This window comes from Heloderma suspectum, chromosome 2, assembly GCF_057233095.1.
Source record: "Heloderma suspectum isolate Gila_16-S chromosome 2, 16-S_ref, whole genome shotgun sequence".
Taxonomy (NCBI): domain Eukaryota; kingdom Metazoa; phylum Chordata; class Lepidosauria; order Squamata; family Helodermatidae; genus Heloderma; species Heloderma suspectum.
In genome coordinates, this window is record NC_139459.1 from 216,548,746 (window position 1) to 216,576,729 (window position 27,984).

At 41.3% G+C, this 27,984-nt stretch overlaps 1 protein-coding gene across 7 annotated transcripts in view; it reads left to right on the forward strand.

Moving 5' to 3' along the window:
• SPAG9 (sperm associated antigen 9) overlaps positions 1-24,160 on the forward strand; it is a 109,019-nt gene extending 84,859 nt beyond the window's left edge. For 5 of the 7 annotated variants that reach the window (XM_084837923.1, XM_084837925.1, XM_084837926.1 and 2 more), the window contains 10 exons: positions 1,262-1,384; positions 7,717-7,797; positions 8,695-8,762; positions 9,733-9,881; positions 11,303-11,474; positions 12,796-12,909; positions 15,205-15,243; positions 16,310-16,486; positions 19,186-19,332; positions 20,386-24,160. In XM_084837923.1, the coding sequence (XP_084694049.1) occupies positions 1,262-1,384; positions 7,717-7,797; positions 8,695-8,762; positions 9,733-9,881; positions 11,303-11,474; positions 12,796-12,909; positions 15,205-15,243; positions 16,310-16,486; positions 19,186-19,332; positions 20,386-20,501 (1,186 nt within the window). In that variant the 3' untranslated portion in view covers positions 20,502-24,160. The remainder of the gene's footprint in view (positions 1-1,261; positions 1,385-7,716; positions 7,798-8,694; positions 8,763-9,732; positions 9,882-11,302; positions 11,475-12,795; positions 12,910-15,204; positions 15,244-16,309; positions 16,487-19,185; positions 19,333-20,385) is intronic. The other 2 variants (XM_084837924.1, XM_084837929.1) reach the window with 1 other exon arrangement.
• Positions 24,161-27,984: the final 3,824 nt, after the last annotated feature.

Sequence of the window (27,984 nt, forward strand, 5' to 3'; positions counted from 1 at the left end):
TGATTAGGCATTTTGAGCTCTCAGTTTTTAAAGGGCACACAACAAGTACGTCGGTGTGTTAGCCATTGGCTATAGGTCATATGGCAACCATTTTCAAGACATTTTACCTGTTAATGAGTTACTCAAGTAATTTCTTTCGAGTTTATCAGATCGTAAAGCATTTATAGGAAACCCTTTGTGTACTTGGTGGCCAAACAAGGGTTTATTCAACCTTCCATTTCTGGTAGAGACTGTAGTGTGTTTATTTATTTGTATACAGCCCCACATCTAAACAGATTCTGGAGTGATGAATAAAAGAGGAAAATAATAAAATAATAAATAAATAATAATAAATAATATAAATAAATTATTTATATTATTAATATAAATAATAAAACATATAAAAGCTTAAAAAAAACCAGGATGCCAATAAAAACCATGGCTGGTCAATCAAGAAGGCTTCTTGAAATAAAGATGTTTTCAGTAGTGACTGAAAACAACACAATGGCTGGGTTCAGACAGCACAATAACTCCCACACAAGGGTGAAGTGTGGGTTGTCATTGAACCGTGGGTTGTTGTTGTTGAAACGTGAGTCATCGTTTTGTCTGAAACCAGCCGTGTTAACAAACCATGTTAACCATGAACAACCCACAGTTCACAACCCTACAACAGACCATGGGTTCTCTTCATGGGTTGTTTGTGGTTAACAAACCATGGCTTATTAGCGTAGTTGGGTTCAGACAACATGATAAACCCATGGTTCAACGACAACCCACACTTGGGTGTGGATTTTCATGTTGTCTGAACCCAGTCAGTGTTGGTGACTGCCTGAGCTCCAGAGGCCGGGAGTTGCACAGAAAGGGAGCCACCACGCTGAATGCTTTTCTCCAGGTGGATTCCAGTCGAGCCATAGGTGTGCACATGTGTGGTCGAAGTAAAGAGAGTTCTCACAGAGAAATTGTAAAAAGATAAATGATCTCTCTATGTTTCTCAGCCTAACCTACCTCAGAGACTGGTTGTGAGGATAAGAATTTGGTGGTGTACATCACTCTTAGCTCTTTTGAGGAAAAGTGGGATACAACTCAAATACATTTTCATTCTAATCTTATTCAGCCTTGGTGTTTAATGCCTTGACAGATTCTGTGTTAGGAATCTTTTTTTTTTTTTTTGCTGTGGAAGCCTGGTATGTTACTTGGCTTAGTCTGGCTTAGTGTTAGAATGTGGAGACTAAAGAGTATTTGAGTACAGTTTTTACCTACTCGATTTTTTTCCTTCTTTCAGCAATGAATCACACATGTATAAAGATGTTGCTGTATTGCCAAATGAGCAGGATCTCGTAAGAGAAGAAGCGCAGAAAATGAGCAGCCTTTTACCTACAATGTGGCTTGGAGCACAGAATGGGTGGTAAAGCCAAGAACCTTAATTCCAAACTGTTTTGCTAATAGAATACTTTAGTTATTAGTTCAGTTCTTCCTTTTATAAGACTAGTAAATATCTGTCTTAAAAAAGAAACATCAACAGGTCATCTCTGAATTACAATTTCAGATGAGGGTTTCACTTGGTTAACATAAATTGGAGTTTATCAATAGTCACTGATCAATTTTGGTAATCAGTGGTATGCATCTGCAATCAATGATGTGCGATTCTTTCTTTTCAACCCAATTAACTAAAGCTGATATTTGGGAATCAGATTTGGATAAGAGGCCTTTACTTGTCATAGTACTTTGACTTTGTATTTATTTTCTCACTATTAAAATAATGTGGAATGGTACAATTCTGGGTTTGGTGTGAAGGAGGCATCCACCAGTGGGATGTCTCCTCCTATTGTCTAGGAAAGGCAGGTGTCTTCAGACCTAAATTTCAATACTAGGATTGGTACTACAAGACTCTTCCCCTGTTCTTTCCTGCCTTTTGCTTAGGACTGAGCTTACTACTTCAGCTCCTTGCTTCTAAAGCACTACCTTCAAGAGCACTACCTTCTAGAGCATAACCTTTTAATACTTTTGTCTTACTGCTTCCGAAATTTATTACGTTCTTTTCGGCTCAGTCCATTTTCATTTTCCCTCTGTCTCCTGTTCCTATTTTAAAAACGCATATTTTCTTTGTCTCTCGCTGTTGTCTTTTTATCCTGCCTTTGGGCCAGGACTCTCATGGGGAAATGTGCTACCTCCATGTGCTACCAAGGAAAAAGGAACACAGCAAGTTCATGTCTTAAGAGCAAACAAATGAAGCACTCCAGCTGCTACAGGGACTCGTTCTGTGAGTGCCCGCCATGTGCATTCATCCATGGCTCAGGCAGAGACTTCTTGCCCATGCAGCCTGGAGTCCATACATGCCAGCTGCTGCCGCCTTCCAAATAATCTGGCAGCAGAGAAACTCCAGTAGCCACATCTACAATCTGATCCTTCTATCGGTGAAACAGGGTTGGGAACGCAGCGAGGGGTGTGTGATCAGACCACCATCAGTAATCTGATTCCATTATTTCCACACCAGAAATGCAGCGCCATCTTCAGAGGAGGATATGCATTGCATTTCAGACTTGGACCATCTGACGGCAGCACAAACCAGAGAATGACTTTACTCAAACCTCTGAAAGGGAAACCTCTCCCATTGCTCTGCTAATCTCCTCCATTGCTCTGGTGCTCAGACTTTGGAATCTTCAGAGCTACTTTCTTCTAGTGACTCTGATACCCCAGATTTCCCTTAATTTATTCTGGAGGATCCATTTCTGCAAAAAATAAACCAAGCTGTAATCAGTTATTTAAGTGATCAGCTCCTCCAACAAAATAAAAAGCAGTCGTTCTCATAAACAGACAAGAGGAGCTGTCCTCAGAGACTTCAACTTCTCCCCACTAAAGGCAAAAGGGGGGAAAGGAATTAAATCCAAGACTGCATCTAGATATAAGATCTCAACTAAACCGGCTAAATCAGTCCTTATCCACTCCTCAGAGGAGTCTGCCACTGAGTCCTTACCTTTTACCATCAGGGAGGTTGCTTACTCATCATAAACCCTTGCCAAGTAGGCAGCAAGAGGAGGATAATGAGTTAATCAGATCCCTTATGGACTCCTGATCTCTGCCTCAGGACCTGCCCACCCTTAATCCATTGTGAAAAGAGGACGGAGAGTGGCCAGATTGTAGTCTGCTAGATGAAATACCTAATTCCAGACTGATTAATAACAATGATTTTCTGCTTTTAGTCTCTAAAGCCATGTCCACTTTAGGTCTAAAACCAGTGGCACAGGTGCATCTGTGTTCCCCGAATCTAAAGCCTCCACCAGAGAAGTGATATTTCTGTCATCCTTTGATGAGGTAGTTCCATCAGAGTGGACTGTTCCCCTCAGAGTAAAAAAGCCACCAGTATTACCCAGAGGTTCTATTCAGTCCCATGGAGAGCAATGAAGAATTTGAAGGAACGTCTTTGTAGACACCCCTGTGGCACCTTTGTTGTCAGGAGTAGGGATGTGCGAACCCACCCTGTCCGGGTTTTCAGGCACCCTCCCAGCCCCAGCCCCCGCTCGCCAATCCTCAGACCTCACTGGAGCCCCTCCCATGCTCGGTGAGCAGCCCACACTCACCCTGGTGGCCCCGTTGAGCTCCGTGGTCGCCATTTTTTGAAAAATAAATTGGTGATCGCAAAAATGCGCATATTTGCGTATGCGTAAAAATGCACATGCTCAAATATTTTGGCCACCTAATGCGAAGAGAAAACTCCCTGGAAAAGACCCTGATGCTGGGAAAGATTGAAGGCAAAAGGAGAAGGGGACGGCAGAGGATGAGATGACTAGATAGCATCACCGATGCAATGAATATGAACTTGAGCACACTCCGGGAGAGAGCGGAGGACAGGAAGGCCTGGCGTGCTATGGTCCATGGGGTCACGAAGAGTTGGACAAGACTTAACGACTGAACAACAACAAAAATGCACATGCGTGAAAATGTGCACTTTTGCAAAATGCACTTTTCATGCACATGCAAATATGTGCATTTGCAAAATGTGCATTTTCGCACACACAAAGATGCACATTCACAGAAATGTGAATTTTTGTGCAAACGCAAATATGCACATTTTTGCGACCGCCATTTTATTTTTCAAAAAATGGCAACAGTGGAGCTCGACAAGGCTGCCGGGGTGAGTGCAGGCCTCTCACTGAGTGCGGGTAGGGGGTGAGCAGAAGCAGGGGCTCGGGGGTGCGGGCACAGGGGGGCGTGTTTGCCAGATTCCCAGATGGGAATCCCCATTATTCCTATAGATGTTGACACCCCACTCACCCAGATCCTGCATGGCTGTGCCCAGTGACCTGGCATATGAAAGGGACACTTTCCTGAAACTTGGATACCCAGCAGAAGTAATCCATACCCTGTTGTCCTCTAGAACAGTGGTCTCCACAGCGGTTGCATGCATCCCAAGGGGTGCGCAGGATGATCCATAGAGGTGCATGAGCCACCTGATAATTGAGCAGCCTTCTGCTGCCCTGATGAGCTGCCGTTGTGTGCAATGATGGCAGTGGCAGAGGCAGCAGGATGGGATGGGAGCCAAGAGGGGAGCTCCATGGCATTTCTCTCTCTGCTGTAGTCCTACCCTGCCTCTGCTGCAGCCTCTGAGAGCAACTGCGCCAGTCTCTGCCAGGCACAGCAGAGGAAGGCGTAGTTGCTTGCTCGGCCGCAGCACCGGAGCAGCTGCCATCCTGCCGAAGGGAAGCAGATGTGTTCCACATTTGCCGACCTTTTCTGTGATGACAAATGGCTGCCAGTAGGATGCTGCCTAGCAGATGTTTTTGAAAAAATCAACATGCTTAATCTGTCCCTTCAAGGTAAAGATGACGTTTTAACGATGAGTGAAAAAGTAACTGCTTTTCTAAAGTAACTTGTGTTGTGGAAAGAGCGCTTTGAAAATGGATGTTTGGAAACGTTTCCATCGGTATGTGCTTTTGTTGCCGAAAACGATCTAAGTGTGTCACCTATAAAAACTCTCATGTCTGCACACTTAAAAAACTTGGAAACGGAATTTTCTGACCGGTTTCAATATCTTCCAAGCAAAGATTTTCAGTGGGTTTTGAACCCATTGGTTAAAAATAAAAACATTCAACACCCTCAGATTAGTTTGCAGGAATAACTGATCGACATCAGGGAAGATGGAAATTTAGTAGCTGAATTTCAACAAAAACCTTTGCATAATTGGTGGATGGGATTGAAAAATGAGTATTATGCGTAAGCGTAGCCAAAGATGCACTTCTTCCATTTGGATCTATGTATCTTTGTGAGGTGTCTTTTTCAGCTATGACAGCCATTAAAACCAAGTACTGAAATAAACTGAACTTAGAACCAGACCTTCGAATCATGGTATCACAAAGTGTTAAACCAAGATTTTCAAAAATAATTAGGCATATTCAATCACACTGCTCTCACTAATGTGTATATATATATATATTTATTTATTTTTAGTGAGAACAAAAAGGGGGGTTGTACCATTAGTAAATAAAATCAATTATTTTAAAATATTGTTTATTTCATCCTTTTTTAATTTCTCTTTTTTGTGTATATTTTATAATGTACATAATATATTAGTACAGTAGTACAAATTATAATTTATAAATAAATATACAGATATCGGGGGGGTGCTCAAATTTTTTTTTACTGACAAGGGTGCGTGATCAAAAAAGTTTGGAGACCACTGCTCTAGAAAACTCTACTGTACACTTACACATGACAACATGGAAAGGGTTCATCAAATGGTGCAGATGCAGAACAGTCAACTATGAGATGGCAGGCGTTAATTAATTTCAGTTCTACAGACAGGGTTAAACCTATGTCTTAGGCCCAACACCTGCACAGCCTTTGGGAGAAGAGTGATACAGCGTGTTCTTCCTGCCTCATAGACTCAGCCACTTTTATCCCTCCCTAGACATTAGGTTAGCCTGTGCACTCCCACTGTTGGATGCCTCCTTCATGCTAAATGGAGAATGGAACAATGGACATTCACCATGAAATTTCTTTCTAGTTTGATGTGACAGCGGCATCCAAACCACAATTAACCAAGTGGCTGACGCACACACAAGGCCTAGCTAGCTGCAGATCCTAGTTTACGCTGATGATTTCATTTGCCTTACTTCAGCTTCTGCTAGGCCCAATTGGGGTGGGGGTGGGGATTGCGCTCTACTTTTTCTCTGTCTAAAAGGTTCCCTCGGGTTATACTTTGTCTCGCGCTCAGTCACAGAACAGAACTAGGGAAGAGTCTCGCAGCATCAAGCTAGTACTGTAATCTAGGTCACATGATGCTTGCCTTTCCTTAAGCCCAACACCTTGCACAACCCATTTGGATTTCTCCTTCACACCAAATCAAAAGGAACCTTTGTGGTAAAGGTTCAATGGTCTGATCCCTTTTTATATTTATTAAAAGACTAGCAAACATACCCGTCTCCATATGGATTGGAATAGTCCTTTGTCTGATACGGCAAAATTGTCAAGCAAAGTTATGCAGCTGGCAGGCTTGGACATATTGTGCCCACCCCATCTGAGTGAAGCCGTGGACACTGGCACCCCTACCGCCCCGAGGGAGGGGTCTGCCCACTCCAGTCCCCTGAGGTGGGCTACCCCACAGGAAGTGGGAGGAGCAGTTGTATAACTCTGTCCCTTGGACTACTCCTGCCTGGCTTCAAACTGTATCAACCGCAATGCTATGCATTGGTTAGGGAAGTCTGCCACCTAGTGGCTGAAGAGGCTACTGGAGGCTTCAGACGCATGAGCACATTTAAATTAATTAAAAGTAATGTTGTTTAACAACCAAATAGCCCTGAAATGCACACCCCTAGGGTCCCCTTAGTATGCGTGCCAAGTTTCAAGCATGTAGTTTTTATGGTTTTGGAGCTATAGCATTGACACAGACACATACCCTTTTTATTATTTATTTATTTGTTTTTATTTATTTATTACATTTCTATACTGCCCAATTTCCAAAGCTCTCTGGGTGGGTCACAAAACACAACTTAAGTATTGCCGTTGTTGTTGTTGTTGTTGTTACTTAGAAGATGTATAGGCCATTCTTCCATATGAATATTCTCAGGGCAGAGAAACAATTTATAATAACACAATTAATTAATAACACAATTCTGTAATAATACAGAAGAACAGCAAATAAAATCAATTTCAGGTTTAAAAAAAGGCCTGGGAGAATGGAAGTATCCTTATTTAGCACAAAAAAAACATAGGAGTTGGAGCCAGGTGAACGTCCCTGGGGAGAGCATCCCATAAGCAGGGCATTGGAAAGGCCCTCTTCCTGGTTGTTACCTTTGCCAAACTGCAGCTGGAGAAGGGCCTCCAGAACCAATCTCAATACATAGGTGATATGTATGGGAGGGGGGCAGTCCCTGAGGTACCCAGGTCTCAACCCATAGAGGGCTTTAAAGGTAAGCACCAGCAATTTGAATTAAAACATCCATTTAGCATTAAAAACAGGATAAGTTCTCTGGGTAGCGCATTGGCAAAGCCAAAAAGAATTAGATGCTTCTGGGAAAACAGACCAGGCAAATCAGTCATGTTTAAGCCAGCTTGTAGTGTCTCTTCTGTTACTGTGATATTTTTTTAAAGCCAAGAGCTATACATTTATTTAGTTATTTAATCTATAACCCTGCCTTTCTGCCAAAATTAGCACTCAAGGCAGCTATATTGCCATTTTTAATTGTTAACATGGGTTTGGGGATATTGAATTTTTAATTCATTCTGACTTTATCGTTGCAGCTTATATGTTCATTCTTCAGTGGCTCAGTGGAGGAAATGTGTTCATGCAATTAAACTTAAAGATTCTATTCTCAGCATAGTGTAAGTTGCTACAAAATATTTATATTTCCATAATGACATTTACAGTAGAGTTAAATAGAGTTTGCTGAGTGGAAAATGATTATTCTAAGAACTGCCTTCTGTGAAGTGCTGATATTTTCCATTTTTTGAAGAAGAAAATGAGAAGAGTTGGTATTAAGTCACCAAGGAAATCAAATGGGCTGTATTTGTTTCCAATCATGAATGTGTCCTGGGTTTCCTTCTTAGAGATGTTCATAGCAGAGATTTTATACCTCCTGTAAGTTAGGAAGGAAAAGTGTACAAGTAGATTTTCACATAATCTCAGTGGTACAAGCCTCTGGATAGAGATGGATTTCTGTGCACAGATCTCCCCTATCACAAACATTAATTGATGTGGGGGGACCCCAGCCCGTGGGATTTGCTGAGTGGTCCTCCATTGTGTGTGCACGCCATTTTATTTCGTTTGCTTGAACTCCCGCATGGTGCAATATATACCACAGCTTAAGCTATGAAATGCAAGAGCTTTGTTTGTGGTCAAGCATATCCTATTACAAAACTGAAAGTTCAAGAAACTCTCCCATTGTGAAAAAGTGGATTCAGGTTCTTTTGTACTTGGCCAATAAAATAGTTTTAATTGCTTAAAATATGAGAGGCACGCTAAATAAATTTGATTCAGTACAATAACCATTTCTGGATATACTAATTAATGGAACAGTTTCAATAGACTCCCACTTATATATGCACCTTGGATAGACAGCCCGCATTGTGGCTCTGAAAGCACTGATCACCTGTTACTTAAAGGGGAAGAGAGCACTGGCATGGTTGGGGTGTGTGTGTAGGGGTAGTGCTGAGAAGACTTAATGAGCTCTGTGCTCCAGGTTCCTCACGATATACATTTTGCCTCTTTCTCTTATCTAGACACGTAAAAGGAATAGTATTAGTTGCACTAGCAGACGGAACTTTAGCAATATTTCACAGAGGAGTAGGTAAGCATTCTGCTTGGACACCTAGAATGGTCACGTATTTATACCTCTGATATGCTTCTGAAAGATTTACCCCTTGCAGACCTTGCTTTTTTGCAGATATTGTCTCTGAAATCTTGTAATTCTTGAGATAATATGGATTAAAAAATGGAGGCCTCCCTACATTCTGTCTGCTTCTTCATGAGGTCTTCTTTTAGATGCATGTTATCAAGAGTGATCACTTCCTTTTCCAATTCACCGTTGTGAATGTGAAAACCTGTTATAGACTTTCATACTTGCAATCCTTTCGACAGCCTGGTGCTGTTCAGTGCTCTGATGTGCATTGGTGATACACGAGTGGAGACTCTCTCTGGCCTGTGGGGAGTCCCCTTTTAGGAGTTGCTGCTCCATTGAGCATGTTGAAGGATGACTGAGTGTGACCAGATCTCCTTTTTTTTTTGTTTTTAAAATACCTGAATTGCTACCTTACAAGTCATCTTGGTCTCTAAACATGGCTATTTGATGCTGTGTGGTGCTGTTTTGGAATTTATTTTGCCTTTCCTAGCAGTTGAGTGACAATATCCAACACACTACTTAATAACATTTCTTGAAAGTAATTATGCCTTTCTTTCCACATTGATTCTTTATATAATTAATGGAGTTCTGAAAAAACGTGACAGAAAATGAAAAAGTGACTGAAAAATTAAGCAGTTATTATGCCGTAGTAGTGGATTTCCTGCATCAGCAAGGGGTTAGACTAGATGACTTTTGAGGCACCTTCCAGCTCTACAATTCTATGAATCTATGTTATAAGTGATTCTAAAGGTGCAATCCTATGCACGTTCAGACAGAAAAAAGGCGCAGCATTCCCCAGCTAGCCATGTAAAGTTTGTAAACTAACATTTGCAAACACGTTTTTCTGACCCCCTCTCTTCCTTCCTTCCTTCCTTCCTTCCTTTCTTTCTTTCTTTCTTTCTTTCTTTCTTTCTTTAAGATGGACAGTGGGATTTGACAAACTATCACCTCCTAGATCTGGGCCGACCTCACCATTCAATCCGGTGTATGACTGTGGTACATGATAAAGTCTGGTGTGGCTACAGAAACAAAATCTATGTGGTTCAGCCAAAAGCCATGAAAATAGAGGCAAGTTAAAATAAACATTTCATTAGACCTAGTAGTCTACTTTCTGTCCCCATTTAAGTCACAAAACCAGGTAAGACACTGCCAACTATTTGTCCATAACCAGGTCTTCGATGTTTGTGCACAAGTATCCCTGGTTGACCCCTTCAGTATTCAGACACAACTCATTCAATAAAACAGGGGCCCAGTGTAAAAATTTGAGAAATGTGACCACTCTTTAAATGCTTTGGCTTCCTGTCTGCTCCTTTTGGCTTCCTGTCTGCTCCTGGATCCAGTGCAGATTCCCACTATGGCCTGCCCGCCCCCATATCTCTGCTCCTACATCTGGATAGATTCCTGTTGATGATCTTTGCTCCTCCAGCTCCACCACCCTCCAGCATCTGAATGTAACCCTTTTCCTTTGCCACCCTGCATGTTTGGAACTGACTCCCAGAACACCTCTGTGATGCCACCTCTCTTGCTTCCTTCAAATCCCTCCTTAAAACCCACCTTTTCTGTGGAGTCTTCGGCACAACAAACTGCTTCCTATGTCCTACTATCAAAGCCTGGTCTGTAACCTAAGCTTAAGCACGTGTAACTGAAACAGTCACATATTATTTACCTTATTACACTATTTCCTCTTCCTCTGTTTCCCTTGTGTCAAACTTTAGATTGACAGCTCCTTGGGGCAGGGACTCATCCTCTTGTACTCTTTAAAGCACCATGCACACCATGCATGCATGCTCGCAATGCTCTTTCTCTCTCTGGTTGATAGATATAAAATCTGGGTCTGTCCAGATTAGCAGGGGCATTCAAAAAGTAAGAATGGGCAGAACAGCAAACACTTTTTGTTTCCTGTCATGATAAACATGAAGGTAGGAATAGTGGTCTCAAGAGTGGTGGTAAAAGGAAGCAGGAGTAATATGGCAGCTGGGCTATTGTAATGAGTTTCCTGCTTTAGAGGATAGCCAAGCCACAAAGCTCCTACCGTGTTTCTGCCTCCACTGAGTCCTTAGATATAGTTGGGAGAGAGCATTGCAGGAGAACTAGTTTAAAAGATGGGAGGTTTTGTGGGAAATGAGATTGTATGGCACAGAGCTTAAGTGAATTTCAGTGAATGCTAAGTAACCAGGAATAAAATTAAATGTGATAATGAACCCTTCAAAAATAGCACTTTCAGAAGGCAGCGAGAACTCTGGGAAATAGCTAATTTAACAGTAGATCCAAATCAGGCCCATTTGAACAAAATCCATGGGGTCAGTAAAATAATGTAATGGGAAGAGTAATTTTACTGGCACTCCTTTAACTGTGTTCGGTGGGAGAATAAATCTGTATGTGGTCTTATACTACTTCCTAAGCCACCTGTGTGTATTCTTAAAAGTATAAATAGGGGCAGAGAGAAATATTTTCTTATGAAATCTTAATCAAGACATTATTTACCGTAGAAATCATTCGATGCACACCCAAGGAAGGAGAGCCAAGTGAGACAGCTGGCTTGGGTGGGAGATGGCGTGTGGGTGTCCATTCGTTTAGATTCCACGCTCCGTCTTTATCATGCACACACTTACCAACATCTACAAGATGTTGACATTGAGCCCTACGTAAGCAAAATGCTAGGTAAGTCGTTGGCCTTGGATCAGACAAGTTGTCGTCTTCTTTTATGGATGTGAAGAATTACATGGGCGAATAGTGTTGCTGTTACCGTTATAATCATTTTATATATAGTAATGAAATATAGTACTGTTGGTAAAGGCTAACATTATATTTAGTTTTGTGTACAGGTCCCTCTAAGGAAAACATTGGGAGTGGGATTTACAAGATGTATTAATGTACGTGAGGGGGAGATGCTAGGAAGGCCACTGGCTGTAGCATCAACACAGAGAGTAAAGACCTTTATTTTGTCTTTGAAATGAGGAAATATTCTCATTGGCAGAAGAGAGAAACAGGAAATCTAGCTACCTTGTTTGAATGGGCAAAAACATCAAACTTTAATTTGTCATAATGAAATCCAGGACATGGACATCAGACATGGACTAGGGAAGTCAAGTACAGACATTTACATTGAATTAAGGGTTAAGAGCCGTACACGATATATGCACATTAAATAGGCTGTAATCCAAGCAGCTGCAAAACCTGTGATGTCCACTCTGGATTATTGATCTAAACTGTGTAATTCTTCTGCACAGGTATGTTTGCCCATTGTGAGGCAGGCATGAACCTGATGCATCTATTCAGAGTATTTACTAGACTCCAGGGATTTAAGGAAGCAAGCACACCCCATGCCCCAGTTGTACAATCAGGAGGTCTCAAATACTGATTTTGGGTCTGGGGGACAACCTGGCTTGGAAGCAGACTACCTGTGGGCGGAGGTCTGTCTACAGGACTCTCCTGTTGGAGGATAGGGGGAGGCGACCTTGGCCGATCCCACTGTAGCCCCCTGTGCACCCTGAAAAGCTGTTCTGGTTGGTCAGAGGGCTCTCCAGCAGTGGAGGAGGTGGACCTTCCGCTGGATCTTGTTCCCCTCTCTGAGCGCAGGTCGCCCTTCTGCGAGTGTAAGGGACACTCTGATTCCAGCCCCCAGTTTTCAGAACAGTAGCTGAAACTGTTTTGGGATTTAAGGAACCACATTCTTTAAAATAACAAAGTTGCCTTTGTTTTTGTTTTTTGTTTTTTTACTTACACAACGTGGAGTTGGGAGTAAAGATATGATAGAAGTGTTCTGTAGAAATGTCTGTCTTCGTTTCCTTACGTTCTTACGTCTTAGGTTGCACTATATTGTATTTTATTCTTTTGAAAATTTGCATTTTATATTTTTAACTGTTTTATGGCATTTTAGTTTTCTAACTTTTTGTAATCCTCCCAGAGAACATTAGTTATTGGGTAGATTATAAATGTAATAAATAAAGAAATAAAGAATGCTGCTCTGTGCTTGTTTCAGGTACTGGAAAACTGGGATTTTCATTTGTGAGAATCACAGCTCTTATGGTGTCATGTAATCGATTGTGGGTTGGGACAGGAAACGGTGTCATCATCTCCATACCATTAACAGAAAGTAAGTACAATAACAACAAATGGGTTATACTAGAATGCCAACAATTTCATATCAAAAACCAACTCTAGTGCAGGCCAATGTTTGGGGCTGTCCAGGAACTTCATGTTTCTGTACAGTCTAATTCTAGTCTTTATGGCAACTCCTCTCTCTTCTGGCTGGCAGCTTCACACACTTAAGACAAAGGAAACCTTGTTAGAGACTTAATAGCGCTCTTTTGGATGCAGAAATTCAAGTAGATAGGGGATGCAAGAATATAGAACTGTGAAGGGAGTGCATGAACTTTGTTTGTGAGAGATTCAAGATCTTGTGACCCAATTCCATGCACATTTACTTGGCAAATAAAGCACCAGTGAGTTCAGTGGACTTGTTCCTAGATAAATGTGTTTAGGATCGCAGCCTTAGGGCTGTATCTGATGGTATCATTCTGCAAACTAAGCAGCACTGGCAGAACTCCCCAGATCTTTCTGTTGTGCAAGTGCCTGCACATTACGCTTCCATTGCATTGTACAAAATGGTTGTGCAAGCAGTTGTGCAACTGCTTGTGGAACCACGCTTGGACAAACATAACTTTAGTTGGATTCTCCTTTTGTGTTTAGTTTGGAACTTAGGTTTCACTAGTACAACATCATTTGCACTAGTGGAATGACGCATAGTGTCCAGTTATGACAGTCGGGGCCCACGAAGATTTCCCATTAAAAATTTGTGAACTAGATCATTTAGTGATTCAGGGCCAAACTAGACGTGATACAAACGGCATCATTAGAAAGTATGTCAGGGTTTTTTTGATGTAATAGTAAGCAGGGGGTGGGGGAGTTACCTAACAGTTTCCTGGCACCTCAGTTGTTCCCACAACCTCCGTCACTTCTCCCTCTTCAGCAGCCTCCAACTGCTCCTTTTTTCCTCCTCTCCTGTCCAGTTTGCAGTTCCTGATAGAGCCTGCAGGTGACCACTTTCTCCTCTCTCTAGCTCCCACAGTCCCAGCAAGCAGCTAGGAAAACATGTGTAGAGAGGTAACAGCTTCTGTTCTGAGCTCATGAAAGCGAAGGGCAAGTGGATACTAATTTTGAATGTTTTCTTGAACTGCATAAAATGCACATGTCATTATGGGAATGATTATGGAGTACTATTTCGTTAGATTCTCAGACCACTTCATTCCATAGGTCTTTGCCCCCAAATTCTCTGTTTGGGGCTTCCATATTTGGATAATAATCATATTAAACATACGCAGATTTCCTGTCATTAAGCTGAGATAATACATAACATTCTAGTATTTGTTGCTATATTGGCAGCATGGTGTAGTAGATTATTGTGGAATGTCATAATATATAAATTCCTGAAAGACGATTAATTTGCCAACTTTGAAGTTCATATCAATTGCTTTGAACATCATGTGCATTGTTTTTCATGCTGTACCATTACACTGATCATCCATTAAATGTTTGGTTTTAAGTTGCCTTTGTGTATTCAGTAAAGACAAATATGTCAAAGCATATAACAGGTTTTTAAATAGTGAAAATGCTTCAGTGGATGGGAGGGAGGAATTGGATTTTTGCATGTATGTCTACAGGCCTCTGTAGAAATGGGCCATAATTTGTAGAAGTTGCTGAGCTGGGCAGATACACTCCAGCAGTTCTCTTAGCAGCATATGCTCACAGCTCCATAGGAGACAAGCTGCTAGTATTGCCCCCATTGAAGTTGTTCTGATGTTTGTGATGATAATGTCTGTGGCATTATCCTTACCATCTAGAAAGTGTCATCAGAACAGCGGAGCAACATATGACTAGGTAAGTACAGAGGCAGTGGTGGAAGGAAGTTCTGGATGAGAGCCAGTCGCTTACCCAAGACCCTGTCTACTGCTGTTGTGTGTAACAGCAAACAGGTTTCAAACAGACTGGCTACTCTGCCCCCCCTTGTCAGCACACAGGCTAAGAGATGATGGGTAGTGCTCATTGTCCAGGGCTGACCGGTTTTTTTTCTTCTGGAGGAGGAGGGGATGACAGTTTTACTCCTGTCAACTCTGATAGTGTCCCTTTGAAAGAAAAGAGAGAAAGGGGAAACGCAGCTTGCCACGACGTCACAATATTAAGGTGTTGCTATGACCTCTGCCCACTTAAACTAAAACTTTTTACAAGAAAGACATCATTCCTTATATTTACTTTATTGTACCTTCTGTAGCTTGGAGCTAATATAGAGAGCTCTTATCGAATAGCAGAACACAAGTGGTGGGTTCTCATTAATCCTTCTCCTCTGCTGTCACACCTATCCATTTTCCCCTTTCCTCCTTTCTTACTTTAGCTGTAATCCTCCACCAGGGACGTTTACTGGGGCTGAGGGGTAAGTGCTGATCCCAAACCAAAAAAGTTCTGTATTCTCAGGCTTTTCTAATAGCCACTTTAAGGCTGTTCCCCACTTTCCTAGAATTTGCCCCCTCTTTGTATGTTCCTAAACCGTTTTTCCACTTGCAGTTACCTGCATTGCAGTATTTTATGTTTGCTAAATGACCACCAATCCTGCTCAACAGTGTAGTGCCTTCATATTTTGTTGCAGCTGAACTTTTCATGCTGGCTTCTGTTTTTCTTCCAGCGTCATTTGTGATACCATAACCTTATAACTGTCATTAATCCACATCATTTTTCTCCCATTACAAATCATATTTCTTTCCCTCCTCTGATACTGATTGAAATGGAGATAGTTGTATGTGTCTAGCATACAGAATTGCATGAAGATTTATAGATGTTAAAATCACTTTCTGGAAGTGGAAACATGGCTTCTCAGAGCCTGCCAAGGGCCATTTATTGTCTCACCCACCCACTCTTGGTTTTAAGAGCGCCAACAGTCGTAGTTGCTGAGGGAGACTCCCTTTGAAAAGAACAGAGTCCTGTGGCCCTATAAAGGCAGGCTCCATTCATTGCAGCGTAAGCTTTTGTGGATGTCTCTGTGAAAACTAATTCCACAGTAAATGTGTTCATTTGCCACAGCGCTCTGTGATGTTTGCTGCAACAGAATAGCATGGCTTTTTTTTTTAAAGCAACCAAACATATAAAGATATTAGATTTTGAACACTAGTCTATTTCATTCATATGCTCAGCTCTTGTTTTCAGGACCTGTCCTATATACCATTTTCGTGTGTGAATATAATTTTTTTGGGGGTGTAAAAAATATACATTTATGCTAGACCAGCAAGCTACTCCATTTTTTCTTTGAGGTATTTCAAATAACTAAGCATGCTGTCTTTTATTCCTTTCCAGCTCTGTCTTGAATTGGCATTTTGTTGCCCCCTCTGTTTCATTTCTCTAAGTTGGCTGTAGCTTCTAGATTGGTACCATGAGGTTTCTTAATGACTAACCATCTTGGTGACTAGCAGTTTCAAGTGGAAAATATTTTCTTTCTCTCTTTGTAGCTAACAAAGCCGCTGCAGGTTCTGGCAACCGTCCCGGCAGTGTCATACGTGTATATGGTGATGAAAACAGTGACAAAGTGACACCTGGGACCTTCATACCTTATTGCTCCATGGCACATGCACAGCTTTGCTTCCATGGGCATCGTGATGCTGTTAAATTCTTTGTTGCAGTACCTGGTAAGCTTTGCATCTAATGTTCCCCCTCAGTTTTCAGGTTGGGCAGGCCTAGTTTAGACTTCATGGAAGAAATACTAGGCGCTAGTCCCTTGGATGTATTTGTGGCAGCCTTCTCCAACCTGGTGCCCTCCAGCTGTGCTGAGCTACAACTCTAAGCATTCCCCAGCCAGCAGGGCCAATGGTCAGGAATGCTGGGAGTTGTAGTCCAACACATCTGGTGGGCACCAGGTTGGGGGAGGCAGCACTAAACGGTTCTTCATAGTTTAAAAAAGAAAAGAATAATTTGCCTTTGATTTTGCAGCTGGCTGAAATTAGGAACATAAATTTTTATGCTCAACCAAAACCAACGTGAAGTAACCAAAAGGAACACATACAACAGAACCAGCAGAGTATTTTATAGAAGAGAGACGTTCTATAGCTAAATTTCATTTGTGTGATCTGTGAGGCTGTACTGATTGCCTTGACCCTGGAATACTGCTTTGAAACTAGTCACTGTGCACTCTGGTGATAGAATGAAATGTTTCTCCTGCTATCATCTTGAACCTATTGAACCTGTGTAGTGTATCTTGATTTCATAGCCGTTACGTCTTTCCTGGAATCCGTTACAATAGTCCTTTTAGTTTCCATCCACTGAGTAGAAATTCTTGCACAACGCTTCTCCCACCTGCAGGGTTTTCATAAGAGGAACTTCGTTATGGATTCTCTTTTGCTATGCTCCCTATATTGCCTCTTCCAAACTTGATATTTACTCTTAATTTCTAACTGGCACCTCAAACGGAGTGTTGTTTAGAACCAGCAGCGTGTTACCCGCTGGACAAAACGTGTAAGCTCTTTGTGACTGCCACAAGGCACTGTCTGCATTCGGCAAGACCACAGCTGGGAGGAGAGATCGGGGACTGGTAACTGTGCAGTCAGAAGTGTGAATAGGGTGACTTGGGCGATTCAAGAAAGGCTTTTTCTGATGTACAACTTTAGGACAGGCAAAGGACATAGCTTTAATTTACTCATGGAGGGAGGGGACTTCCAGGCTTAGCCCCCATACAGAGGGCTGGGTGGCCAACATCTCTGTACGTAGCTAGGCATCTTGAGTCTGCTTCTACTAGAAGCAGCGTGGACCGTGACAAGTTGCCCTGAACTTCTGAAGGGACACCAGAAGCACATGAAGAGCTGCTGCCAGAAAAAGGGGAAATCCTGGTTGTGTGTGTGCAAGCCATCGCACCTCTTTGATTGTAACTGGCAGAAGGCACAGAGATGGAAGTCTGAGAAGAGGTGGGGGACCAACAGCAAACAAGTATGGATTGCAGGAAGAAATGGAAAGAGTTATGGTGGAGTGAGAAGGAGAGACAGGGTTATAGAAGTTGTTAGAAAGCTTTGAGTAATAGCTAGAAGGCGGTAGCTGATACTTGGAGTAAGCGCTTGCGCAGACTGTTGGGAATAGGATAGGGGTTACGTGATGGTTGCAACAGGCAAGTTTACCATAGATCTTCTGAACTGATAGAATGGCCACCAAAGAGGAGATTACCAACGTCTAGACCAGCCTTCCCCAACCTGGTGTCCTTCAAATATTTAGGACTTTAGGACACCATTTGCCAGCAGGTCAAATGGTTAGGGATGCTGGAAATTGTAGTCTGCACCATCTGGAGGGCAGCAGGCTGGGGAAGGCTGGTCTAAACAAGAAATGACTAGAGCATTGGCAAGGTCTTCAGTTTATTCATCTCATACATGAGAACAGTCAGCAAAAGGCCCAGAGACTGCTGAGCCAATTGCCCCAGCAAGGTATCATTCAAAAGGTGATGGATCTTTGTTAGACCTCTTTGAAACCACCATAAATTCTATCCCTGTATATTAGGTTAATGCTCAGTGAAAACAGGGTGGCTTCTGTGCAACATATGGTTTAAATACGTCCTTAGTCGGTTTTACACTACTCATTTATCTGGATGGTTTCATTGTAGCACCAACCTTTGTAATTTTTGCTGTAGCTCATGCCTCAAGACGTGTAATTTTCTTTCACACTTTGTGAAAGATGATGTTCTTTTAGCACTGATAGTCAAGAAGTTCTAGCCAAGCAAGTCAAACTCCCCTGGTTGTGAAGCAGAGAATAAGAATCATTAACTTTTTCTGCCACTTGTATTACAAGGAGAAGTTTTATTTGTGTGTGTGTGTGTGTGGGGGGACATTAAAAGTGTCTGTGTCACTATTTTCCAAGCATCTGCTTAGAGAGCAATCCTGTGGCCCCTAGACAGCAGGGGAGGGGGGATTGGATTTTTTGTATTCCCAGTGCCAAGGTCATAGACAGCGCTATGACCTCAGAGCTGGGAATCAGAGATCCCTGCCCCCTCCCCCTGCAGCCGTCGTGGAGAGAACCACGCCACTGCCTCTACCAGCTCGCCAGCGTGAGCTTTGAAGGAGGGAAAGGGGGCGTGCCGGTGGGCAGGGAACGGATGGCTCGCGCCGTATCCCCAGCCTCCTTCTCTCCCCCTCCCCAAAGCCTCTGCTAGATGGACAAAAATGCCCTTCTAGCTGCAGAGCAGGAAGTGCAGTCCGCCTCCCGCTCTTCTTCGGATACTGGTAAGCCTCTGCGTTTGAAGGCTTATGAGTACCCAGGGCAGATCGAATAGGGTTGTACCCTTAATCACTTTGGGAGACTTTCTGTGTTTTTAATCTGCTCCGTAAAATATAATGCCTTTTCTGACATGTAGGTCAGGTTATTTGCCCCCAGACGGGAGGAGGCCCAGAATTACCTGGTGATAAAACTACCCTTTCGGCACAGGAATCGAACAGCCAGGCGCCTTTAAAATCCATGTTGGTGATAAGTGGAGGAGAAGGTTACATTGACTTCAGGATGGGTAAGAGTCTTAAAGATGGTCCTCTTTATTAGCTTTATTAAAAATTCAGTAATATGCTACAAGAGAGGGTTAATCATTCCTTTATGTCCCCCTTGAATTGCAAGTAGAACTAAGGATAGTTTGATTTGAGAAGGTTTCCTCAAATTCCCTCTGTCTGTATTTCTGTATTCTCATTTGTTAGAAAACAGAATATGTATTCATGACTATTTAGACAGCACAGATTATCCAAAACAATTGCTTGCTTGCCTGAAAGTAGAAAAATCTTTCCCTAGCCTGATGGGCTATCAGATGATATCAGCAAGAGGCCAGTTTTACTCTCCCCACCCTCCAACTGTGTCTCTAATTGCAACCACTTTACTTTGTCCCATAAATCTCCACAAGGGGCTGTTGGGATCTGAGCCAGTCTCATTGGCACAGGCCCACTCCACTTTCTGCTTAGTTCTGCCTTGTCTTTTGTTTCCTAGGCATTCTTGAGTATGGTAGAGATGAGAACCAGAAATTGGCTTTATATCGTACAATGACACAGTTTATTCTTTACTGCCTCATTCCCTCCCAATAGCTCACAGTTAATAGAACCTTTAAAATAAAGCATTTCCATTTATTAAAGCCTGTGATTATTTGAACATTTTAGTCCCCCCTCCTCCCACTTTATAAATTGGATTGTGTTGAATTATACAGGTAATCTGAATTGTTTATCCAGTAATCCTGTTCACTCCTTCCTCAAGAAAACTCGTGTTGCAGAGATTGCTGCCAAGAGACCCTGCAACAAGAATTCACCTGAACTAGAGGCTTAGTTCTGTTCTTTGAGAGCTGAGCTGGTTTCTTCCTTTAGCAGTACCACTGCAGGAAAGGAGGGCAGCAGAAGGCAACATGTTCTAACAACATGTGCTTTTATGTACATATACCCCTGCAATTCAATATATTTCGAGAATTTTGTGTTTTCAATCATTGTAGGAGCAGGTGACAGCCATCTTTCCTTGGTCTCGAATTGCAGCCTTTCTTTATCATTCCCATTAATCATGTTCGCCTAAGATGTTCTGTCTTCCATCCCAGGTGATGAAGTGGGTGAATCAGAACTCCTTGGAGAAGCACTACAACTTGAGCCTTCGGTAGCCAAAGCCGAGAGGAGCCACCTGATAGTGTGGCAAGTGATGTGTGGCAGTGAATAAGTCCCCCAGGAAAGCGGCTTAAGACTGCAAAAGCTTTTGCATGTCTCTGAATTTCATTTTATTTTTGTGGAACCTATTTCACGGCATAAAGTTTGAGCGTTTCTTTGCCATTTGCCATTATATCACAAACCTCTCAAACCTTAACCATGTAGGAATTAGCTTGTGCTGTTTTACTGCATAAGTGTTATGTAGCAAGAAGAAATATTTCCCCCAAACAGACAAATACTGTATTTAGTCTCCCACATGCAACTTACCGTAAGCCCTACTGCAATCTGTAATATGATTAATTTCCTTCCATTTTCTACCACAAATTGAGTTCTGAAATTTACAACAGATGTTTTGGATTCAACTGCACAACAGTTATTGAGTAAAACAGCGAAGTTATTTCCAGGGTAGTATTTTAAAAATATCACATGAATTATATTCAGGTTACATTCTGTGCATTCACTGAGGGCTAAAACAAATTGTAAGACTTTACTTTTTCATTTCTAAGTTCTACCAATGTTGCTTATCCTGGTATATTGAATGTCCTTTGTTCATATCATGATCTCTGAGATACAGAGGAGATTATTTAGAAATTCACTGATGATACCATGAGTTTCATGTTTAATTGCTAATAGCACTAAAATGAAAAGTCCTGTCCTTAATAATGAGAATTTTAGTATCTTGTGGGAAGAATTCTTTCACAGTGTTCTTACTTGAGATTACTTGAAAATCAACCTGATTAATCTCAAAGGACATTCTTTGACTGAATGATTTATAACCTTCTTGTATGCTCTTTGAGCAGAGGATAGGTTACTTTTGCATACTGGTCATCTTAGACGTTAGCTAGTCAAATTCATGGCACTTGATGTAGAAGAACTCAAACAGGGAGCAAAATAGTGGAGAGCTTTAACTGCTAAAGCAACGGTGAGGGAAAAATCACCCCTAAAATGCATTATTTTTCATAGTCCATTCAGTTACTGAAATTGTATATGGTATTTTCCTTCTGTGGACTGAATAAGGTAGGAGAGGTGCAGGTCACTTGCACTGGTGTAGTCACTGATTTTAATGGGACAGCACTACTACATAAGGCCCAGGGGTCTACCCCTAAGTTTGAGAAAACAGAGAAATAATGTCCTACAACTCACTCCATTTGCTCACTATAAGCTTTGAACTGAGTGACCTCCTTTGCTGCAGATTACCCAATTGATGGCAAAATTAAGTTGAATGCTACATTTTTAACTCCTTGGAGGGTGTAACAGTTTCCAGTATGTCACTGCTTGGAAAGTATGAATTAAAATATTAACATTCAGCTAGTGCCCGCCAAGAGACTCCGGCTATTCCCATTAGATGGGAGCAGACAATATTTACAGTGACAGAATGGAAGAATTTCAAGAATTTCAATCGTTTCAAACAACAACATCAAAAAACCAGAAACAGTCTTGAAAAACCGCCTAAACATTTTTATGCAATAGGAGCAGTTTGTGGTCAGTCAAGGATACATGTATTTATATAAATATATATATACACATATTAATTTTTTAAAATCATGTTAAGCTGAGGTCTATTGTGTAAATATTTATTTAGGCAGCTTTTAAAAAAAGAAATGAGTGACTTACCTGATGAAAAAATCAGTAAAACTCCATTCAGGTCTATTGGTTAGAGATTTATATGTATAAACACTTTTTAAACACCATATTTTGTACACAGCTGATAAGTTATGGTAAGTATGTATTTAGACCATGAAACGTGTGGTTAAAAATTATTGAATGTCTAATATCTTGGTAATGGATTTTTTTCCCTCCAATATGCCAAAAGTGACAAGTGATGACGATTTACTCAAAATTTACAGGTGGCTCAACAGTGTTTAGAAAATTGAAGAAAAAGAACCCTGATCTAAAACCTTTATGAAAGATCCAGAGAAGCATGAGGTTCCCCCCCCCTTTGTTTTCCAGAATGTGTCCCTAAGCACACACACACACGCACGCACACTAGATTCATGTTCATGTCTCACCTTCAACCAGATTTCCAAGATGGGAGAGGTTACAGATCAATTTGGAGAGGATGCTCAGAGCTCATAGTTGAAAACTTCACTTATATGTGCCTAAAGTGTCACAAAGCATTGTTGTCAAGATAGATACTTAGGATTCTATACTGCCCTCCAAGCATTCTGAGCTGTATATACAGCTTGCAATATTGGGTGTCCAAATGAAATGCTTACTATCTCTTGCATGAACCAATCATCTTTGACCCCTCTGGACTCCTTACACTGATTGGCATGAATTTTTGAAAAGTGTTCCCCAGACCTTTCATGGAAGGTTGAATTGCCATGTTCACATACCTGGAAAGGGGTACAAAAGATAATTTTCTTTTTGTGTAGTGCTTTCATTTTCAAATGATTAATGAGCTATTTCTCTAAAGTGCTCCACTGCTGTCAGACAACAGATGCATCTTGGTAACATGTTTAATGACTTGCCAGATGTATTGAGTAAACTGTGTCATTCTGTTCTCATTGGATCAACTGCTATTCACAGCTGAAAAGGCAAGAGTCCAGCAGAGACGTCAGCACTATTTTCAGTGCAAGTGAGGAATTAGCACACATTCTCCTGTCTGTCTTCATTTAAAATATATCCCCTGTCCTAAGGAATAATATGTTTAGAAAGTGGGTGTCAGCACCATTCACCAATTTATACACTCCCTATTCCACAGCACTTTTTAACAGTATGTGGAAAAACTTGCTGAATCTCATGCAACAAGTGACTGCCTAAAAAAACACACAAATCAGTTTTGAGAATGTCTTCTGTATCATGTACTTATAGTTCTAAAATCAGTAGGAATGAATCTCTTGATAGTTAACAGCTTTGTTAATAATTTGAGAGAGCATTTCAAGCACAAAAAAATATGCAGCACATGATTTGTCTGAGTAAATGTGTCTTGCATGGTAAAAGATCAATTTTAAATTTATATATCCTGCCATATTAATTTCTTGTAACGTCTTCCTGCGTTGGATCAAGTAGAGCTGGCAGAGTGTAGACACTTTATCATAGGCTGCCTTAGTAACTAAGAAATGTTTTATAATCCTGTAATATGCTAACTGTTCTAAAGAACATGGTGTCTTGAAGATAATGTTTGAATATTTATTTCCATGTGAGTATTATGAAAGTTACCAAAGGATTGAAACTGACTTGGCACTCTTCAGTTGACCATGTGTATAAAGGATCTTGTAAAGACCCTGAGTTTGTAAAAATGACACAGAATGAAAAACACACTTCTTTGCGGATGCTAACTTTATTTTCCTAACAGGGTTATGCCATATTGTAACAACCTATATTGCACCTCAACACATTGTTCTATACACTAAATATTCTCCTTCCTTCTAGCAGTTTCATTACTGTACATTTCTCAATCTTTTAAACATGTTTTAAAACATTTTATGGTCATTAATTTTTTTGAAAATGTTGTCTAGACACTTTATGCTGAATTTTACTTGCCTCTGTAACCTTGAGATGGATACTGCAGCATTAAATCTGCTGTCTGTTTAAAACTTGAGGCTTCTTTTCTGTGAGCCAGAAATCTCATATGGCAGTGAAGTTATTTCAGTATTTATTATTGAATCCTTGGGGGTTCAGAATGTAACTTTGTACATGAAATATATATAAATATGTATATGAAACGCACACTTGTTCTGGTGTCTTTCTTACAACCCTTTGATGAGACAGATGGTAGTCATTAAGAGTTCATTCATTTGATGGAATAAGCCTTTTGGAAAAGCAATGCAGAACTGATTGCAGACTGATTTTCATGCTGTGTCATGTATTCAGCAACATGAATTCTGTGATGAGATGTAGGAGACTGTTTTCCACAACTGCGAACTTAAACTGGCCACACTGGGCATGAAATCACCCTAATACTAATGTTGGAAAGGAAAGACGAGGATAAAAATACCCTTTTGTAAGTACCCATTGATTTTACATATTGTTGAAGTGTATATGGCCTACGTAGTCACATTGCATAGGAGAGATGCATAAAGAAAGGAGGACTCAAGGCAGCCTTTGGAGTTCTGTGCAGTGTGACTACAACTGCCTTTTCCCTACCATGAGCTGTATGCAAGTAAGTCAGCATCCCACAGGATTCCTCTTCATCTACCCGTGCATCAGCCATTTTAATTTTGTTTTTGTTCTTATTTGTTTCCCATCTTTCCTCCAAGGAGTTCCAGCCATCATATCTGTTTGCTTTTGCTTTCCCCCAACCATGAACTCTCTTTGTACCAGCCTCATGATACTAGTGTGTGTATGTGTGTGTGGTAGTCTGTTCGTTTGTTTTATTGCTTTTATTATTTTGTAAATCAATATATAAATATTGATGATGATAACAACAACAACCCTGTAATGTAGGCTACACAGAGAGTAATTTGCCCAAAGCCATCTGGTGAGCTTTGTGGCTGAGCAGAGATGTGAAATCAGGTGTCCCTAGTCCAACAATTCTATCTTCTATACCACACAGGCTCAGTACAGTGTGCTCTATTGCAAGTAGAGGTTGATGCTAGATTTGTTTTCCTCTGGTACATTTTGAAAAGACGAATGAGGGGAATATCTTGAGGATGTGTAGTATTCCTGGCTGTTGTGGAGTCATCTATTTATGTATTTATTTCATTTCTATACCACCCAATAGCCAAAGCTCTCTGGGCAGTTCATGAAAATTAAAACCACAAGGTGCAGCACAAAACAATATAATACATGGAAGCTTAAAACCACAATATAACACTACAACCAGAATAAAACCTAGCAGCAATGCAGAGATTTAAAATACATATTTTAAACACCAGAGCTAAAAGACTAGGAAGCTAAAATAGTGGGCAAATGAAAGGCTCTTCACATGGTACTGAAAGGAGTGTAACGTAGGTACCAGGCGAACCTCTCTAGGGAGCTCATTCCACAGCCAGGGTGCCACAGCAGAAAAGGCCCTCTTCCTGGTAGCCACCCGCCTCATTTCCTTTGGCAGGGCGCACGGAGAAGAACTGCTGAGGATGATCTTAGGGTCCGGGCAGGCACATATGGGAGGAGGCGATCCTTCAGATAACCTGGCCCCAAGCCATTAAGGGCTTTGAATGTTAAAACCAGCACTTTGATTAGGGCCTGGAAATGGACTGGCAGCCAGTGTAGCTGGAAAAGTATTGGCATATGTGATCTCATTGGCCAGTTGCTGTTAACAAACTTGCTGCCCTGTTTTGGGCCAGCTGAAGTTTCCAGATGGTTTTCAAAGGCAGGTCCACATATAACACATTACAGTAAACCAGACAAGAGCTTATCAGAGCATGGATAACTGTAGCTCAGTTATCTCTGTCCAGTTAAGGGCATAGTTGGTATATCAGCCTAAGCTGATGAAAGGTGCTCCGTGCCATTGAATCCACCTATACCTCAAGAAACAGTTCTGGGTTCAAGAACACCCCCAAACTATAAAACTGATATTTTAAGGGGACTGCAACCCCCTCCAGAATAGGTTGAACATCACCTAGTCCTTATGGACTTCAAATCTTCCAATGATAGCTAGTTCTCTAAGATTTCAACTGACAGTGAGATAAAAGCAGTTGCTTGTTCAGTAGCAGATTTTCCTGTGCTACTTTAAAAACACCGTTCACCATACTTTTGGTATTGGGAAGTATTCTACGGTGCAACCTTTACAAAGAAGATGGATCTGAAAAGGATTGCACTGCTGTTTTGCTGTCACTTCACCAGAAAAATATGCATGTGCTCCAGATCATATTCTATTCTCTGGTAATGACCACAAGCTGTATCACTGCTTAGCCCCAGTGATGCCCATAAATAGTGATTGGCCATCAAGAAGATCAATGTTTTGTATGTTTGCTTTTGAGAAAAGAGAGGTTATTTCTTTCTATTGAGATCATCAAAGGTTAAACTTCTCTCTGTCAAGGAAAATTATGTTGTTCCTAGCAATATATATATTTCCAATTACAACTTCCACAGTTCAAATAGTACTGTTAATATAGTTTTGTTGGTTCCCAGAAAACTGTTTCCATGTCTGATGTTTCCTTGGTTTCTTAAAGACAATTCTGTCAGTACAATCTGGTTTGTGTTTTTAAAAAGGCATTTCCACCAGTGTCTTGTGCTTTTTCCATTGTCGTTCATTTTTATTGAATAGCTAGCCCTCACATGCCAAAAATTAGCCGATGATTCATAGCCTAAGAATGGGTAGGATTTCCCTCATGACTGTAGCTGGGATGGAAAAATCACCAGAGCCGGGCGTCACTTTCAAAGTTTTTCTGTACACACACAGTGTTTGCCTTGGCACTAAAGGCAATTTGTAAGATTGGTTGTTGGAGCCCATGAAGTGAAACTATAAAGCGAATTTTTAATGTCAGTAGGAGAATGTAAGGCCATTGATGAGATCCAGTTTACTTCTTGTACCAAAGACTCCTTGCTCACCAATAGTGAAGTTTCTGCTTCTCTGTTCAACATCACCTGTTACACAAGAACTTAATTTCATTTTTAATGAACAGTGAAAATGTTGGGCTCACTTCTTTTTAGAAGGTTATAAAGAACGGTCATCTACAAACCAGATGTTTCTGTTGCTTTAGGCTTACGATGCCTTATTGGCCCCCAAAAGGGATGCAGAGGTGTGAAAATAGAGGAGAAAACTAGACAGGAAATACTATTTGCTTTTCTGACTTTATTTTTAAACCAAAAGTCTCTGGAGGCTGAGTTGGGAGGGGGGGGGGTTAACCCTTGCTCTTCCAGTCATTTTTTGCCACTTAAAATCCTGCGCACATACTGCTTTTCTCCTTGCAAGAGAAAATATATGGATACCTATACAGCAGAAAAAGCAACTGAGGGAAATTTTTACGCAGAAAAATGGCTGAAAGGAAAAATGGTTAAGCAATCCCTTCTCTCCTTACCCCCCTATTTCAAACTCAGACCTCCCTCCACTGCTTTTGGTTTCAGAAAGATGCCTGCAGTAAGACGCATAATGTCAGAAAGATGCATGCAGGTTCAAGTTATCTCAGGCTGCAGGCTGAATGGCTTGGGACTATCTGGTCTTCCTCAGAGTATGGAAGCAGGTCCAAGCCTCTTCTCTCCTTGGTTGAGGAGGCATCCACCAATGGGTCAATTCCCCCTACCGCCCAGGAAAGGTAGGGGTCATGTGCCTGAAGATCTTTGCATGAGCATGCTTCCCCACCCCCACCCCTTGCCTTTTCCTGGAGTCCTAATGGAGCCAGCCAGTGAGCGTTGTGGAGTCTAGGCAGGGGATAGTGGTCTGAAAACATGTGACTTGGTTGTTTCCTGGCTGTTTATTAAATTCTAGGGTTTTTTTTTTAAAATCATTGTTATTATACACCAGCTGTGTGCCTACTTTGGCAGAGAATGGAGCTTATAAGACTATTAGTAAACATAAAAGATCCCTATCCTATTAGTATTGTCCTGGCCATCTCACAAGTGCCTCTGCTGAACAAAAAAAGCTTACAGAAAGATACAGTTGGCAACTA